Source organism: Pleurodeles waltl, chromosome 9, assembly GCF_031143425.1.
Source record: "Pleurodeles waltl isolate 20211129_DDA chromosome 9, aPleWal1.hap1.20221129, whole genome shotgun sequence".
In the NCBI taxonomy this organism is placed as follows: domain Eukaryota; kingdom Metazoa; phylum Chordata; class Amphibia; order Caudata; family Salamandridae; genus Pleurodeles; species Pleurodeles waltl.
This window is the reverse complement of record NC_090448.1, coordinates 1,179,649,829-1,179,667,971: the sequence shown is the minus strand read 5'-3', so window position 1 is coordinate 1,179,667,971 and position 18,143 is coordinate 1,179,649,829. Positions and strand designations below refer to the sequence as shown.

At 47.6% G+C, this 18,143-nt stretch overlaps 1 protein-coding gene across 1 annotated transcript in view; it reads left to right on the top strand.

Annotated features, from left to right (window-relative positions):
* Positions 1-18,143, top strand: part of SNX6 (sorting nexin 6) — a 206,696-nt gene that overhangs the window by 26,564 nt on the left and 161,989 nt on the right. The window contains exon 6 of the mRNA XM_069209106.1: positions 9,852-9,975. Coding sequence (XP_069065207.1) covers positions 9,852-9,975 — 124 coding nt within the window. The remainder of the gene's footprint in view (positions 1-9,851; positions 9,976-18,143) is intronic.

Below are 18,143 nucleotides of genomic sequence, written 5' to 3'. Positions count from 1 at the left end.
GTAGGTGGATCCTAAGTTGTGTATGTAGTTTGAAATGAGCACACTTGTGAATTGGTAGCCAGTGGGGCTCCTAAACTGTGGTGTGATGTGAGTTCTGTGTGGGAGGTTGAGGGTAAATTTGGCTGCTGAGTTCTGAATGGTTTCTAGCAAGTTGACCAGTGAGCCCGGCATAGAGGTGTAGGAAAGTGCCCCTTTTTGATATGGTCATCCCCACTTTTTGTCTGGTAATTAATGCAGTTTTGACAAAATGTGCACTGGGTTCCTGCTATCCAGGTTCCCAGTGCCAGATCTTCCCTAAAACTGTGGAGTTTTTCCCCAGTTGGTAATACATTTGCCCCATTTCTCCTCCTTTACCCACCCCCCACCCTTGAGTCCCAGTAAATGGTACCTAGGGCATGGGTACCATAGAGGGTCCCCAAGGGCTGCAGCATTCTTTGTTCCACCCTCGGGGACCCATCACCTAGCACATGCAAACTACCATCTCAGGATGGTGTCTTGGTGCAGCTAAAAGTGAAAACACGACATGGCACACAGCGTATGTGCCATGTTCCCTAACACTGCGTGCAATATATGTAAGTCGCCCCTACAGCAGGCCTTACAGACCTAAGGCAGGTGCATTATATTACATGTGAGGGCATATCTGCAAGAGCAGATATGTCCCTGCTATGTCTTAGTCAATTCTTAGACATATTGAGTGAACAGAGCACGCCTTTCAGCGAAAACTCTTATACCACTCCTCACAGGAAGGTGGTCTTGCTGCCCGTTTTTTTGATACTACAGGCCTCACATTTGCAATTTCTGGTTGAGTGGAGTAGGCCACTCACCGAAAAGTACTGGTTCTTCATGGACCAGGCAGTCGTGGGCTCCCATATATGGAAGCAACCATGGCTCCCTAAAAAGCACAGAGCCTGGGGAATTTACTCCTTTCCTGTGACTCGAGCCGTTTTCCAGGTATGGGATGCAGTGGCAATACGAAGGGGATTGACATCTTTCCCTTCCGTAATGACCCAAATCCTACACAAATCCTACACAACCCCATATCCACTCCTGGGTTGCAACCTGAGCACTCTCGACGATGGCAGGAAGGGGGCTGAAAACGAGTAGGAGCCCTGTTTGACCCTCAGGGAATCATTCCCTTTGAGCAGCTTAAAACGGATCATGGAGCTATGGAGGCTGGCCGAGTTCAATACTTACAGGTGCGACATTGGGTGCTTCACGCCTTTGTACGGGCCCACGCGGAACGACCTTTAAAACCATTCGAGAACTGGCTAATCCTCAAGCATACTGACAAGTGCTTAATCACAAAAATTTACTCTATCCTAGGCAAAGGGGAGACAAGGGCCCTCGTTTCTGGGTAGCACTGATGGGAGAATGAACTAGGCAGGATCCTAACCAAGGTTGAATGGGAGGACATATACTACAGGGCTAAGCATACGGCACACAATATCCACAGTGCAGAGATGGCATTTAAAATAGTGTCCTGCTGGTACATGACCCCATCAAGGCTAGGCACGTGGCTTCCGGGGCACTCTAAGTGGTGTTGGAGGGGTTGTGGGGTGATGGGTACGCTAATACACCTGCTTTGGCACTGCCCTAAGATATCACAATTCTCGGGACAGGTCATAGATGACGTAGACAGAGCATTCGTGACCTCAATTCCCTGTTTCCCAGCTTACACTTTACTTGGTCTCCCTAACTCTCAGACATTCCCTGTAAGGAACAACATATAGCGATGGCTGTGGGGGCGGCCCATCAAGTTATCCTAGCCCTTTGGGGCGCTGATAAAATTCTACAATACACATCTTGGCTGCACAAACTTTGGTTCATCTTTAGCATGGAGAGGATTTCATTTACCCTAGACCAAAGACTGGATAATTACGCTACAGCCTGGGCTTCCTTCATAATCATTCATCATTCTGTCTATAGAGTTCAATGAGCGCTCCTGCCCTACCTATTTGAAATTACTAAGGCTACTGCCCTCCCAACGAAAGACATTACCGATGTAGAAAAGGATATCCTTAACAATTCCACATGACTGCACTACGCTCTCGGCCACCAATGGATCTGGCCTAATATACGCCACCCAGTTAGCGGTAGGAAGGGAGATGGGAGGGGAAAAGGGTTGTTTTTTCTTGTTCGTATAAACTGATCATGAATACTATTGATAACATATGCCTTCGGCGACGAGCGGCCAACTATTTATATATTTCGCATGTTTGCTATAAACTGCCGCCAGCCCCTTGGGTTGTAGAGGAAGCGCTGTGTATTGCTTTCACTTTGGCAACTTTAATAAACAGAATTAATCCATAAAATGTGGGTGCTAAATAGTTCTTCTGTGACCTAAGGATTATCTCCCCCCAGCGGCTGTCTGACAGCCCGGTTTAATGATTGGACATCCCCTGAATATCAGGGGTGTATATTGATATATTTACACTGACCTGTTTGGTTCTGACCACGCACACCTCCCAGAATCTGTCATGTTGGTGCTTGAAGCCATTTCTTAAGGCTGCCTTGTGAAAGCCTTGTCTTCCCTGTGCCCTCGTCAGCAGGTAAAAAGTTGTCCATAGATTCCTTGGGTCCATCACTGATCCTCTTATCTTTTCACTCTAACCGCCATAAGAGCACCTCAGGGGTGTGAAATTCCTATAGCCCGAAGCCCAGGACATTTTGTTTGAGGTCAAGGACAACACGTTTTCATGTTTATTTTTTCCTTGGTACAACTAGACCCGACCCCCTGTAGCACAAACCCTTTGCCATTTTACAGGGAAGGGAATTGTCTGCAGTTGAGGTAATATTTGTGTCCACACTGTTTGAACTTGTATTTATGGTTCATTAATGCAAAACCTTTCTTAGGGTGAGCAATCTAAAACATAGTCACACCGCACTACAGGGGTTCCTTTAAAAAAAAAAAAAAAGTGTGTACACACGTTTGAAAAGCTTGAGGCTACATAGAATGCTCCCAGAATGCTTTCTGATTAGATGTGAATGTTTGCAGAATTTTGTAGGCAGGATTGATGATTCTTTGCTTTCAAATTAAAATGTTCGGAAAAAAAATGCAAGTAGGGAAAAAGGTTTTTCTAAATTACTGTGAAATTGCAGGTACTGTTTATTTAAAGCAGCATTTAGTAAAATGTGTTTATGCATGCTAGTATTTCTAGAAAGTTTCATAATGGAAAATCAGTGTAACAATTTTCAACAAGATTATGGGAAATGAGCACTGGCAAAGCCAACCAATCCGATTTTGGTTGTCAGTCTTTTGGTTTTGTCATCGCTTATCTTGTTTTCACTTGACTTTTGTAACACTTTATTGTTTTGGGAGCTGCTGGGCCCTCACCATTGTAACAAACACTGGCAAAAAAACAAAAATAAAAATTTTTGGTCTCAAAAAGCACACATTGCCACAGTAGTTCCTGACACTGAACAAAACTGCTTTGTGTGCCAATATGCTCCTTGTGGAAGAGCAGAATGCTATCACTAGCAGTAAAGCCAGCTGATAGATGGATAGAGAGAGAAGCTGAATTTTAATAAAAACTAAATATCTTGGTTAACACCAGACCCAATTGGTGGCCCAATTCTTAAAAGAAAGTCACAAAATATGGTATATGTGTTTGCATTAGTGGCTTTCATGAATTCTCAAGAATTTGCAGAAGTAGACCAGGAAACCATACTCCTAGAAAACATTTGTGAACTGTATTTTAGCACCAGCAAATATGTATTTGTAGATTTGCTCATGCGAATATCTATTGTGTTTCCAACTTCACTTTCCCTCCATCCACTTTAATCCCAACCCTGGAAGAACTTTTACATCTGCCCTTGTCAGGGGTAAATTTCCAACCTTTCTCAGTATGGGAAAGGATTAGAGAAGAACTGGTGAAAATTCTTAAAACATGCAGGTTAGTAGGTTTGCACAGACTCAAAGGCATTCCAGCCCTGGAACTATTGCTTACTGCTTCCTCCAGCCCCAATATGTGGTTTTGCGGAAAGGTGGCAAAATAAGGAAATTGCAGTAGTAGAGCTTGAAATTGCTAGTATTCAAGCCCTTTTATAGTAGAAGCCCTGGCATAATCAGAGGCGCTGTTATCTGAGCTCCTGCATAATGAAATTGCTGCCATAATTTGTCGCCGCACTACCTGGCACCAAAGGGACAAGTAGAATTTTTTTTAGAGGACAAGTACATTTATGAAGCAACCTGTCCCATGGATAAGTAGATATTAAATTCCACACCCCTGGACACTGATAGTTACTTCACGTTTATAGAAATTTTATTCTAACCTTTTTTAAATTGCCAGCCGTAGGCCAATTTCAGTTATCCTCTTTGTGGTGAAGATCCTCTAAGTGGTTCTCATTTAGTCCTGGTTTACTGTGGATGCAGGGACGCTCGAGGGGGAATTCCCATGCTGGATTTTAAGATGTGTGTCTGAGGAGACAATCTTTGTATACCCCTCCTCCTTGTGTCCTCAAACAGGACAACCTTCTCATGACATAGAAATTCTGCTAGTCTTCTTACAGCTTGCAGACTCTCTGCAACAATCTTGTGCCTTAGCGAGGTGTCTGTGACCAGTGAATTTGATTCACTCTAGTCCTTCAATATTCATACATCCCTTCCTACGTCCCAGCGTAGTTACTTTTTCTCCAGCCACTGAGTGATTTCAAGACTGTGCCATCCATTACCTTTTCAAGCATAGCAGGATTGCTTGGTTCTACCCATAAAATGCCTCCTGTTTTGTTCAGTGGTCATATCTGGCTTTCATAAGAAGCAGTTTCTTCATCTATAGCTGGCTAGATCTCTTTTCAGCATCTGCTGCCAAAATGATATTGGTACCCTGATATCAGTACATCTTAAAAGAGAGCTGCATTCGCAAGGTCTCCATCCTGCAGGCGTAACTCTGCTCTACTGCTAATGCTGTTGCACCATACATTTTCCACCGCCCAACTTTCACCTGGGTCACGAGTCAAGGTGCTTCCTAGACTTGATTGAAGTTCAGCACTCTGCTGCAGTGCATGTTCCAGCAGAGCTGCGGCGTCTCATTACTTTCGTATCTATCCGCAGATTCCTTACCTTCAGAAGGATTTCCTCTCGTGCCCGCCTTGCCCTGCGGTCGGTGAATACTGCTTGCCTCTTGGGCTGATATAGCCTCAAGGCGTGTGGGGCTGAGCCGCACAAGTGCTGCCTGTGGTCTCGGAGGAGGCCTGAGCCATCCTGAACCAGGACAAGGACTCAGGGCGCAGCAAAGTTCTCCATCTGATGCGGGCAGGACACCCCATGCTGGGCGGGGCCATTGCTTCCTCTGTGGCATTCCGTCACCACACTTGGCTGAGGTCATCTGGCTCTTCGGGGATGTCCAGGCATCCCTAATGGACTTGTTGCGCTAGGAAGTGCAAGCATTTTTGGCCATAGGAGCCATGAAGTAGGTTGTGATTGCAATTCTTGCTACTTTCTAGTGACCAAGAATGTCGCAGATCTCTGCCCTCTTAGATGTGTTCCCACTTTGTCTCCCTGAAACAGGAGAAATTCAAGATGTTAAAGCTTGCTCAGGTCCTGTCTGCACCAGACCAAGGAGACTTGATGTTAGTATTATACTTGCAGGATCCTTATTCCCATCCCCGTCCTGCAGTCCACGCTGGTCCAGGTGCATTTCCAGTTTGATGTGCTCCCCTTTGGTCTCACCAGAGCCCCTCAGGTGTTAATTAAGGTAATGGCAGTGGTTGCAGCACATGGGCAGAGATGCCATCCTTCCACTACCTCAACGAATTGCTGCTAAAGACGGGCTCACCCCAGGCAGTTGCCACCCACCTTCAGACTACAGCAGACCTCCTGCATTCACTGGTGTTAAGCTATCAGTATGCCAAAGATACCAAACTTTCTCAGATGCTCCCTTTCATCGCAGCCATTCTAGACACTGCTTGGTTCTGGATGTTCATAACGTACAGGCTATGACACCAATGTTTAAACCTGAGTCCTGGATTTCATTGATAATGACTGCGACTGCTTGGTCTGAGGGCCTCCTGCATTCTGCTGGTAAAGTACGCTCAATGGCAAATGCGATATCTGCTATGGAATCTCAAGTTTCAGTGAGCATATCATCAGAGGAATCTCTCCGACCATGTCCAGATTTCAAGGGCGACAACAAAAGATCTGCAGTGGTGGCTACAGGATAGCAATTGGTAGACCCCTTTCACTTCCCCACCCAAAGGTGACAGTGGTGACTGATGCATCGCTCCTGGACTGGAGTAGCCACCTGGGAAAGGTGGAGGCTAGAGGCCTCTGGTCTCCTGCAGTCTCTGCTATACATCAGTCTTCTAGAGGTGAAAGCCATTTGCTTGGCATTACAGATGAAAGCCAATTGCTTGGCATTAAAGGCTTTCCTGCTTCCCGTCAAAGGGAAGCTAGTCCAGGTGTTCACAGACAAAACTACCACCACGTGGGACTGCAACAAACAGGTCAGAGTGGGGATGTGAACCCTGTGCCAACGGGCTCTGCTCCTCTGGACATTTCTGGAACATCAGGACATTTTCCTGGTTGTGTAGTACCTGGTGTAACATCAGGGCGGACAAGCTCGGCCATCAATGCCTTGCAGAGCACAAATGGTGTCTGCACCCGGAGGTGTGGCTCAAGGTCTTTTTCGGGACTGATGTGAAATTTCACTAGCTCTATTTGCCTCCAATGTAAGCACTTCTGCGTGCTGGAGTTTCCAATGCAGCTCTCACTCAGAGACGCATTCCGCCTAGACTGGACTGCAGGTTCCTATATTCCTTTCTGTTGAAACATCTTCTCCCCCTGAGTTCTCAAAAAGATCCAAACCCACAGGCCCCAAGTCATCCTAGTGGCTCCGGATCGGGGGAAGAAAGAATGGTAACTAGAGCTCCTGAGCATGTGCATTTGTCCGCCGATCAGGCTGCCCTTTCAGGAGAATCTTCTGTTCTGTTGCAGAAACAGGACAGGGTCCGGTTCACAAACCTACGCACACTCAACCTTCATGTGTGGAAATTTAGCAGAGATAGTTAAGGGTTTTTAACATTCTTTCCGAGGTCTCTGATGTCATCTTGGCAGCCAGGTGTCCATCAACAAAAACTGTATACGAATAACATTGGGTTAAGTTTGTGGCGTGTTGCACTGACAAACGCATTGACCCTCTTTCACCTGAATCCCTGCCCGGAGTGCTGCTATTTGTTTTGTCATTAGCCAGGGCACTGTTCAGGGGTATCTTTCGGGCATCTCCACAGTCTTGCGGCTCTCAGATCAACCCTCCATTAGTTGTGACATCTTTCTGAAAGATCTTCAGCATGTGTTTCCTCCCAAACTTTTCTGTATGCTCCAGTGGGATCTTAATTTGGTTCTGACATTTTTGATGTGTTCTCCCTTTGAACCTATGGATACCTGTCCTCTAGAACTCATGGCCATGACCTGAGTCAGGAGTGTCATTGAGCTGCAGACTCTTTCTGTCCAACCTCCATAAACCTGCTTCTTCCCAGGCAAACTTTCTCCGAACCTGTGGTTCCTTTCCACTGAAGGTTGTAACACCCTTCCACGTCAGACAAAGCATCACGCTTCGGTCTTTCTTTGCCCCCACCTCTTCCCTCCAAGGTGGAAGAGCGACTCCACCGCTTGGACCCTAAGATAACTGAGTCCTTTTACATAGATCGTACCCAGGAACATTGGGTGGACGAGCCACTCTTTGTAGAGTTTAATAGATCAAAAAAAGTGAAAACATTGCAGCAATGGACCATCTCCATCTGTTTCATACTCTGCAATAAGGTCTCCTATGCATTAGCCAGGAAGCAACCCCCAGAGGGCTTGCAGGATCATTCCTTCTGAGCCAAGACTGCGTCTACTTAGTTTGCTCGCGGAGTCCCTCTCCTGGATATCTGGCAGGCTGCTATGTGGGCATCGTAACGCATCTTTACCAAACCCTACTGCCTCAACAATCCGGTCTGTTGCGACAGGCCTGTCGCTCATTCAGTCCTTCAGGACTTTTTGGTCTGAGCCAGTTTGCAGTCTCACCACTGGGGAGGTATTGTTTTGGTATCTATCCTAAGGAAGGGAATCTGCAACTTAGTGTCTATCAGATTAAAAAGTTACTTACCTTCAGTAACTCCTTATCTAGTAGAGACTCTATCTAGATGCAGATTCCTTAGCGACTCTACCATCCTCCTCTTCTGCAAACTGAACATCTGCACCTAGAAAGGCCTTGCAGGTCCTTAGAATCTGCACACTGATCATCAACCTTTTGCCATGGCTCTGTGCTTCTGGCTCTAAAAACAGCACAAACTAAAGTTGGCACGTGGAAGGGGCCTGTATAAGCCCCACGCACGTCATATCCGACAGGGTCGATGGAGAGCCATTCAGTGCCACATACTGGCATTCAGGGGTACTGCTCTGGATTTTCCAGATCCAGTCTGACTCCTGGGGAAACTTCTAAGGCAAGGAATCTACGGCTAAGTAGAGCCTATACTAGATAAGACATTACATAAGGCAAGTAACTTGTTTTCAGGTCGATTCAGTCTCTCAGAATGAACCATCTTTTCTGAACTCTCTGGTGTGCAAACTCCCTGTGTGCCTGCTTGCCTTGTTTTTGAAAGACCTGCTTCTGCACAGCTGTGCTTCGCATCTGCTTCTTCTTCTCGTGCAGTTTATTCCTCTTCACTTGAATCGGAGGGCCTTTTGTTAACCTTAGAAGAGGCATTATAGGAGTAAAGATCAGCACAATGCAAGGTGTCCACCGTACAGGCCCAGGGCGATATGGGCCATACTGAACTCCCCAAAACAACCCCCTTCCTCCTCTCTGCCTGTTTGCCTGTAGGTAGAATACTTTATAGAGGCTGGTGGCGTGCAAGGCCTTGTAACTGGTGTAGTCCGGAGCAGTCATTCCCGTCTGAGCAGGAGATGTAAAGCTTCCGAATCAGCAGTTCTAGCGCAAGCAACTCATTATTCTACCAGTAAGCTACAGGTGCGCAGCTGGGAACTACACAGTGATGGACCCGTCATGCTTTCCCCACCGTCAAACTTTTTCTGTTCCTATCATATCCAATGTTTAGTCCTTTTAAGTAAAACAAAAGGATGATGGACGGAGTGCTGAACAATGCAAACACTCACCCCCAGTCACAGATCTGGGTTTAATCCATCGTTCTTTTGCTCACCCACCGTGCCACCCAGTTTGGACCCAGCTATATGCAAATCAGTCTTGACCCTGTTCCTCATGGGAACAGTCCAGACCGAACTGCCAAGCCAGGTCCTCCCTGGACCAGAAACAAGCATCCTAGGATTGGTTTAGGGTACCACCCTTCATCAGCCAGGCTAGCTTGAATCCAGTGGCACAGTGAGCAAGGGACCCACGTCTGGGCAAGCAGTTCGGGCTGGACTGTTCCCATGGGGAACAGGGTCAAGACTGATTTGCATATGGCTGGGTCCAAACTGGAATGGCATGGGCAGCAAAAAAACGATGGATTTAGGCCCAGATCACTGTACTGGGGGTGAATGTTTGACAATGTTCAGCATTCCGTCCATCACTTGTTGTTTTTGCTTAGTCCTTTTAAGTGGCATTAAATGTTTTAGTATCCCGTTCAGTGCTGTGAGGAGGATAGATGCTCATAATAAGTATGGCTGGGTGAGAAAATCCTTGTGTTCTGTACTTGGCTCACTGTATTAGTCTGCCTCAGATATGCAAACAATAAACTGAGTAGTACTTGGAAACCAAGAAAGGTCAGCCTAATATGTGGATAATATTAAGTCTTCAGCTGAGATGCACTTTTTAGGCTTTTAAATGTGTCTGTACTGAATGACTGTGATGGGCACAGGTTCTGCACATGCCCTGTTTGCTGATGCTCCGCCTTTGTTCTCTCCTTGTTTATAGGGAGTACTTGGCAATATTTAAGAAGACTGTTGCAATGCACGAAGTGTTCCTGTGCAGAGTTGCAGCTCATCCGATTCTTAGAAAGGACTTAAATTTCCATGTGTTCTTGGAGTACAACCAGGATGTAAGTTCTGGCCGCTGCTGCACCTGGATGTGGTTCTCTCAAATGTGCATTAATGGCGCTGAATGTATGTTAATCTGTAGAAGACTTGTGAACAATTTGTTGTTTTGTGTTTGAAATCACACTTGGACAGATGATGTAAGGAAATGCCTCCTTGGCATGGTTGCCCCCTGACTTTTTGCCTTTGCTGATGCTATGTTTACAATTGAAAGTGTGCTGAGGCCTGCTAACCAGGCCCCAGCACCAGTGTTCTTTCCCTAACCTGTACTTTTGTATCCACAATTGGCAGACCCTGGCATCCAGATAAGTCCCTTGTAACTGGTACTTCTAGTACCAAGGGCCCTGATGCCAAGGAAGGTCTCTAAGGGATGCAGCATGTCTTATGCCACCCTGGAGACCTCTCACTCAGCACAGACACACTGCTTGCCAGCTTGTGTGTGCTAGTGAGGACAAAACGAGTAAGTCGACATGGCACTCCCCTCAGGGTGCCATGCCAGCCTCTCACTGCCTATGCAGTATAGGTAAGACACCCCTCTAGCAGGCCTTACAGCCCTAAGGCAGGGTGCACTATACCATAGGTGAGGGTACCAGTGCATGAGCATGGTACCCCTACAGTGTCTAAACAAAACCTTAGACATTGTAAGTGCAGGGTAGCCATAAGAGTATATGGTCTGGGAGTCTGTCAAACACGAACTCCACAGCACCATAATGGCTACACTGAAAACTGGGAAGTTTGGTATCAAACTTCTCAGCACAATAAATGCACACTGATGCCAGTGTACATTTTATTGTAAAATACACCACAGAGGGCACCTTAGAGGTGCCCCCTGAAACTTAACCGACTATCTGTGTAGGCTGACTAGTTTTAGCAGCCTGCCACAAACCGAGACATGTTGCTGGCCCCATGGGGAGAGTGCCTTTGTCACTCTGAGGCCAGTAACAAAGCCTGCACTGGGTGGAGATGCTAACACCTCTCCCAGGCAGGAATTGTCACACCTGGCGGTGAGCCTCAAAGGCTCACCTCCTTTGTGCCAACCCAGCAGGACACTCCAGCTAGTGGAGTTGCCCGCCCCCTCCGGCCAGGCCCCACTTTTGGCGGCAAGGCCGGAGAAAATAATGAGAATAACAAGGAGGAGTCACTGGCCAGTCAGGACAGCCCCTAAGGTGTCCTGAGCTGAGGTGACTCTAACTTTTAGAAATCCTCCATCTTGCAGATGGAGGATTCCCCCAATAGGGTTAGGATTGTGACCCCCTCCCCTTGGGAGGAGGCACAAAGAGGGTGTACCCACCCTCAGGGCTAGTAGCCATTGGCTACTAACCCCCCAGACCTAAACACGCCCTTAAATTTAGTATTTAAGGGCTACCCTGAACCCTAGAAAATTAGATTCCTGCAACAAGAAGAAGGACTGCCCAGCTGAAAACCCCTGCAGCGGAAGACCAGAAGACGACAACTGCCTTGGCTCCAGAAACTCACCGGCCTGTCTCCTGCCTTCCAAAGATCCTGCTCCAGCGACGCTTCCGAAGGGACCAGCGACCTCGACATCCTCTGAGGACTGCCCCTGCTTCGAAAAGACAAGAAACTCCCGAGGACAGCGGACCTGCTCCAAGAAAAGCTGCAACTTTGTTTCCAGCAACTTTAAAGATCCCTGCAAGCTCCCCGCAAGAAGCGTGAGACTTGCAACCCTGCACCCGGCGACCCCGACTCGACTGGTGGCGATCCAACACCTCAGGAGGGACCCCAGGACTACTCTGATACTGTGAGTACCAAAACCTGTCCCCCCTGAGCCCCCACAGCGCCGCCTGCAGAGGGAATCCCGAGGCTTCCCCTGACCGCGACTCCTTGAATCCAAAGTCCCGACACCTGGGAGAGACCCTGCACCCGCAGCCCCCAGGACCTGAAGGACCGGACTTTCACTGGAGGAGTGACCCCCAGGAGTCCCTCTCCCGTGACCAAGTGGAGGTGTCCCCGAGGAACCCCCCCCTTGCCTGCCTGCAGCGCTGAAGAGATCCCTAGATCTCCCATTGACTTCCATTACAAACCCGACGCTTGTTTCTACACTGCACCCGGCCGCCCCCGCGCTGCTGAGGGTGAAATTTCTGTGTGGACTTGTGTCCCCCCCCGGTGCCCTACAAAACCCCCCTGGTCTGCCCTCCGAAGACGCGGGTACTTACCTGCAAGCAGACCGGAACCGGGGCACCCCCTTCTCTCCATTCTAGCCTATGTGTTTTGGGCACCACTTTGAACTCTGCACCTGACCGGCCCTGAGCTGCTGGTGTGGTGACTTTGGGGTTGCTCTGAACCCCCAACGGTGGGCTACCTTGGACCAAGAACTGAACCCTGTAAGTGTCTTACTTACCTGGTAAAACTAACAAATACTTACCTCCCCTAGGAACTGTGAAAATTGCACTAAGTGTCCACTTTTAAAACAGCTATTTGTGAATAACTTGAAAAGTATACATGCAATTTTGATGATTTGAAGTTCCTAAAGTACTTACCTGCAATACCTTTCGAATGAGCTATTACATGTAGGATTTGAACCTGTGGTTCTTAAAATAAACTAAGAAAAGATATTTTTCTATATAAAAACCTATTGGCTGGATTTGTCTCTGAGTGTGTGTACCTCATTTATTGTCTATGTGTATGTACAACAAATGCTTAACACTACTCCTTGGATAAGCCTACTGCTCGACCACACTACCACAAAATAGAGCATTAGTATTATCTATTTTTACCACTATTTTACCTCTAAGGGGAACCCTTGGACTCTGTGCATGCTATTCCTTACTTTGAAATAGCACATACAGAGCCAACTTCCTACATTGGTGGCAGCGGTGGGATACAAGACTTTGCATTTGCTGGACTACTCAGCCAATACCTGATCACACGACAAATTCCAAAATTGTCATTAGAAATTGATTTTTGCAATTTGAAAAGTTTCCTAAATTCTTAAAAGACCTGCTAGGGCCTTGTGTTAGATCCTGTTTAGCATTTCTTTTAGAGTTTAAAAGTTTGTTAAAAGTTTGAATTAGATTCTAGAACCAGTTTTAGTTTCTTAAAAAGTATTCCAACTTTTAGAAGCATAATGTCTAGCACAGATGTGAATGTGGTGGAACTCGACACCACACCTTACCTCCATCTACAGATGAGAGAGCTAAGGTCACTCTGTAAACTAAAGAAAATAGCAATGGGCCCCAAACCTACCAAAGTACAGCTCCAGGAGCTTTTGGCAGAGTTTGAAAAGGCCAACCCCTCTGAGGATGGCAACTCAGAGGATGAAGATAGTGACTTGGAGGGAAATTCCCCCCCTCCAGTCCTACTTAGGGAGAGCAGGGCTTCTCAAGCCCTGACTCCACAAATAATAGTCAGAGATGCTGGTTCCCTCACAGGAGGGACCAACAACTCTGAAATCACTGAGGATAACTCCAGTGAAGAGGACATCCAGTTAGCCAGGATGGCCAAAAGATTGGCTTTGGAAAGACAGATCCTAGCCATAGAGAGGGAAAGACAAGAGATGGGCCTAGGACCCATCAATGGTGGCAGCAATATAAATAGGGTCAGAGATTCTCCTGACATGTTGAAAATCCCCAAAGGGATTGTAACTAAATATGAAGATGGTGATGACATCACCAAATGGTTCACAGCTTTTGAGAGGGCTTGTGTAACCAGAAAAGTGAACAAATCTCACTGGGGTGCTCTCCTTTGGGAAATGTTCACAGGAAAGTGTAGGGATAGACTCCTCACACTCTCTGGACAAGATGCAGAATCTTATGACCTCATGAAGGGTACCCTGATTGAGGGCTTTGGATTCTCCACTGAGGAGTACAGGATTAGGTTCAGGGGGGCTCAAAAATCCTCGAGCCAGACCTGGGTTGACTTTGTTGACTACTCAGTGAAAACACTAGATGGTTGGATTCAAGGCAGTGGTGTAAGTAATTATGATGGGCTGTACAATTTATTTGTGAAAGAACACCTGTTAAGTAATTGTTTCAATGATAAACTGCATCAGCATCTGGTAGACCTAGGACCAATTTCTCCCCAAGAATTGGGAAAGAAGGCGGACCATTGGGTCAAGACAAGGGTGTCCAAGACTTCAACAGGGGGTGACCAAAAGAAAGGGGTCACAAAGACTCCCCAGCAGAAGGGTGATGAGACAACCAAAACTAAAAATAGTAAAGAGTCTTCTACAGGCCCCCAAAAACCTGCACAGGAGGGTGGGCCCAGAGCCTCTTCACAAAACAATGGGTACAAGGGTAAAAACTTTGATCCCAAAAAGGCCTGGTGTCATAGCTGTAAACAGCATGGACACCAAACTGGAGACAAGGCCTGTCCCAAGAAAGGTTCCACTCCAAACTCCCATCCAGGTAACACTGGTATGGCTAGTCTCCAAGTGGGATCAACAGTGTGCCCAGAGCAAATCAGGGTCCACACTGAAGCTACTCTAGTTTCTGAGGGTGGGGTGGATTTAGCCACACTAGCTGTCTGGCCGCCTAACATGCAAAAATACAGACAGCAACTCTTAATTAATGGGACTAGAATAGAGGGCCTGAGGGATACAGGTGCCAGTGTCACCATGGTGACAGAGAAACTGGTTTCCCCTGGCCAATACCTGACTGGAAAAACTTACACAGTCACCAACGCTGACAATCAGAGAAAAGTACATCCCATGGCAATGGTTACTTTAGAATGGGGAGGGGTCAATGGCCTGAAACAGGTGGTGGTCTCCTCAAATATCCCAGTGGACTGTCTGCTTGGAAATGACCTGGAGTCCTCAGCATGGGCTGAGGTAGAGCTAAAAACCCATGCAGCAATGCTGGGTATCCCTGAACTGGTGTGTGTGAAAACAAGAGCACAATGCAAGGCACAGGGTGAAAAAGTAGAGCTGGAGTCTGGAAAAATGGCCCAGCCTACCAAGAGAACAGGAAAGTCAGTTGGGAAACCAACTGCAACACAGCCAAAGAAAGGGAACCTCTCTTCTCAGGAAGAAGTTCTGCCCTCTGAGGGAACTGAGCCTTTGGAGCTTGAACCTTATCAGGTTGAGCTCTTAGGCCCAGGGGGACCCTCAAGGGAAGAGCTGTGTAAGGGACAAGAAACCTGTCCCTCTCTTGAAGGCCTTAGGCAGCAAGCTGCTGAAGAGTCCAAAGGCAAGAAAAATGGAACACATAGGGTCTATTGGGAAGATGGGCTCCTGTACACTGAGGCCAGAGACCCCAAACCTGGTGCCACTAGGAGAGTGGTAGTGCCTCAGCTGTTCAGAGGGTTCATCCTAACATTGGCCCATGACATTCCCCTTGCTGGACATTTGGGACAAACCAAGACGTGGGAGAGGTTAGTCAACCACTTCTACTGGCCCAATATGTCCAACATGGTTAAGGAGTTTTGCCTCTCCTGCCCCACCTGTCAAGCCAGTGGTAAGACAGGTGGGCATCCAAAGGCCCCCCTCATTCCACTTCCAGTGGTGGGGGTGCCCTTTGAAAGAGTGGGTGTGGACATAGTTGGTCCACTGGAACCTCCCACAGCCTCAGGAAATATGTATATCCTGGTAGTAGTGGATCATGCTACCAGGTATCCTGAGGCTATTCCCCTTAGGTCGACTACTGCCCCTGCAGTAGCCAAGGCCCTCATTGGTATCTTTACCAGAGTGGGTTTCCCTAAGGAGGTGGTGTCTGACAGAGGTACCAACTTCATGTCAGCATACCTAAAGCACATGTGGAATGAGTGTGGAGTGACTTATAAATTCACTACACCTTACCATCCACAAACTAATGGCTTAGTTGAGAGATTCAACAAGACATTAAAGGGCATGATCATGGGGCTCCCAGAAAAACTCAAAAGGAGATGGGATGTCCTCCTGCCATGTCTGCTTTTCGCTTACAGGGAGGTACCACAGAAGGGAGTAGGGTTCTCACCCTTTGAACTTCTGTTTGGTCATCCTGTAAGGGGACCACTTGCCCTTGTTAAAGAAGGCTGGGAGAGACCTCTCCATGAGCCTAAACAGGACATAGTGGACTATGTACTTGGCCTTCGCTCTAGAATGGCAGAGTACATGGAAAAGGCAACCAAAAACCTTGAGGCCAGCCAACAACTCCAGAAGTTTTGGTATGACCAAAAGGCTGCACTGGTTGAGTTCCAACCAGGGCAGAAAGTCTGGGTTCTGGAGCCTGTGGCTCCCAGGGCACTCCAGGACAAATGGAGTGGCCCTTACCCAGTGCTAGAGAGGAAGAGTCAGGTCACCTACCTGGTGGACCTGGGCACAAGCAGGAGCCCCAAGAGGGTGATCCATGTGAACCGCCTTAAGCTCTTCCATGACAGGGCTGATGTGAATTTGTTAATGGTAACAGATGAGGATCAGGAGGCAGAGAGTGAACCTCTCCCTGATCTTCTGTCATCAGACCCAAAAGATGGCACAGTAGAAGGAGTGATCTACTCAGACACCCTCTCTGGCCAACAGCAGGCTGATTGTAGGAGAGTCCTACAACAGTTTCCTGAGCTTTTCTCCCTAACCCCTGGTCAGACCCACCTGTGTACCCATGATGTGGACACAGGAGACAGCATGCCTGTCAAGAACAAAATCTTCAGACAGTCTGACCATGTTAAGGAAAGCATCAAGGTGGAAGTCCACAAGATGCTGGAATTGGGAGTGATTGAGCGCTCTGACAGCCCCTGGGCTAGCCCAGTGGTCTTAGTCCCCAAACCTCACACCAAAGATGGAAAGAAAGAGATGAGGTTTTGTGTGGACTACAGAGGGCTCAATTCTGTCACCAAGACAGATGCCCATCCAATTCCAAGAGCTGATGAGCTCATTGATAAATTAGGTGCTGCCAAATTTCTAAGTACCTTTGACTTGACAGCAGGGTACTGGCAAATAAAAATGGCACCTGGAGCAAAAGAAAAGACAGCATTCTCCACACCTGATGGGCATTATCAGTTTACTGTTATGCCCTTTGGTTTAAAGAATGCCCCTGCCACCTTCCAAAGGTTGGTGAATCAAGTCCTTGCTGGCTTGGAGTCCTTTAGCACAGCTTATCTTGATGATATTGCTGTCTTTAGCTCCACCTGGCAGGATCACCTGGTCCACCTGAGGAAGGTTTTGAAGGCTCTGCAATCTGCAGGCCTCTCTATCAAGGCATCCAAATGCCAGATAGGGCAGGGAACTGTGGTTTACTTGGGACACCTTGTAGGTGGAGGCCAAGTTCAGCCACTCCAACCCAAGATCCAGACTATTCTGGACTGGGTAGCTCCAAAAACCCAGACTCAAGTCAGGGCATTCCTTGGCTTGACTGGGTATTACAGGAGGTTTGTGAAGGGATATGGATCCATTGTGACAGCCCTCACTGAACTCACCTCCAAGAAAATGCCCAAGAAAGTAAACTGGACTGTGGACTGCCAACAGGCCTTTGACACCCTGAAACAGGCAATGTGCTCAGCACCAGTTCTAAAAGCTCCAGATTATTCTAAGCAGTTCATTGTGCAGACTGATGCCTCTGAACATGGGATAGGGGCAGTTTTGTCCCAAACAAATGATGATGGCCTTGACCAGCCTGTTGCTTTCATTAGCAGGAGGTTACTCCCCAGGGAGCAGCGTTGGAGTGCCATTGAGAGGGAGGCCTTTGCTGTGGTTTGGTCCCTGAAGAAGCTGAGACCATACCTCTTTGGGACTCACTTCCTAGTTCAAACTGACCACAGACCTCTCAAATGGCTGATGCAAATGAAAGGTGAAAATCCTAAACTGTTGAGGTGGTCCATCTCCCTACAGGGAATGGACTTTATAGTGGAACACAGACCTGGGACTGCCCATGCCAATGCAGATGGCCTTTCCAGGTTCTTCCACTTAGAAAATGAAGACTCTCTTGGGAAAGGTTAGTCTCATCCTCTTTCGTTTGGGGGGGGGTTGTGTAAGGAAATGCCTCCTTGGCATGGTTGCCCCCTGACTTTTTGCCTTTGCTGATGCTATGTTTACAATTGAAAGTGTGCTGAGGCCTGCTAACCAGGCCCCAGCACCAGTGTTCTTTCCCTAACCTGTACTTTTGTATCCACAATTGGCAGACCCTGGCATCCAGATAAGTCCCTTGTAACTGGTACTTCTAGTACCAAGGGCCCTGATGCCAAGGAAGGTCTCTAAGGGATGCAGCATGTCTTATGCCACCCTGGAGACCTCTCACTCAGCACAGAC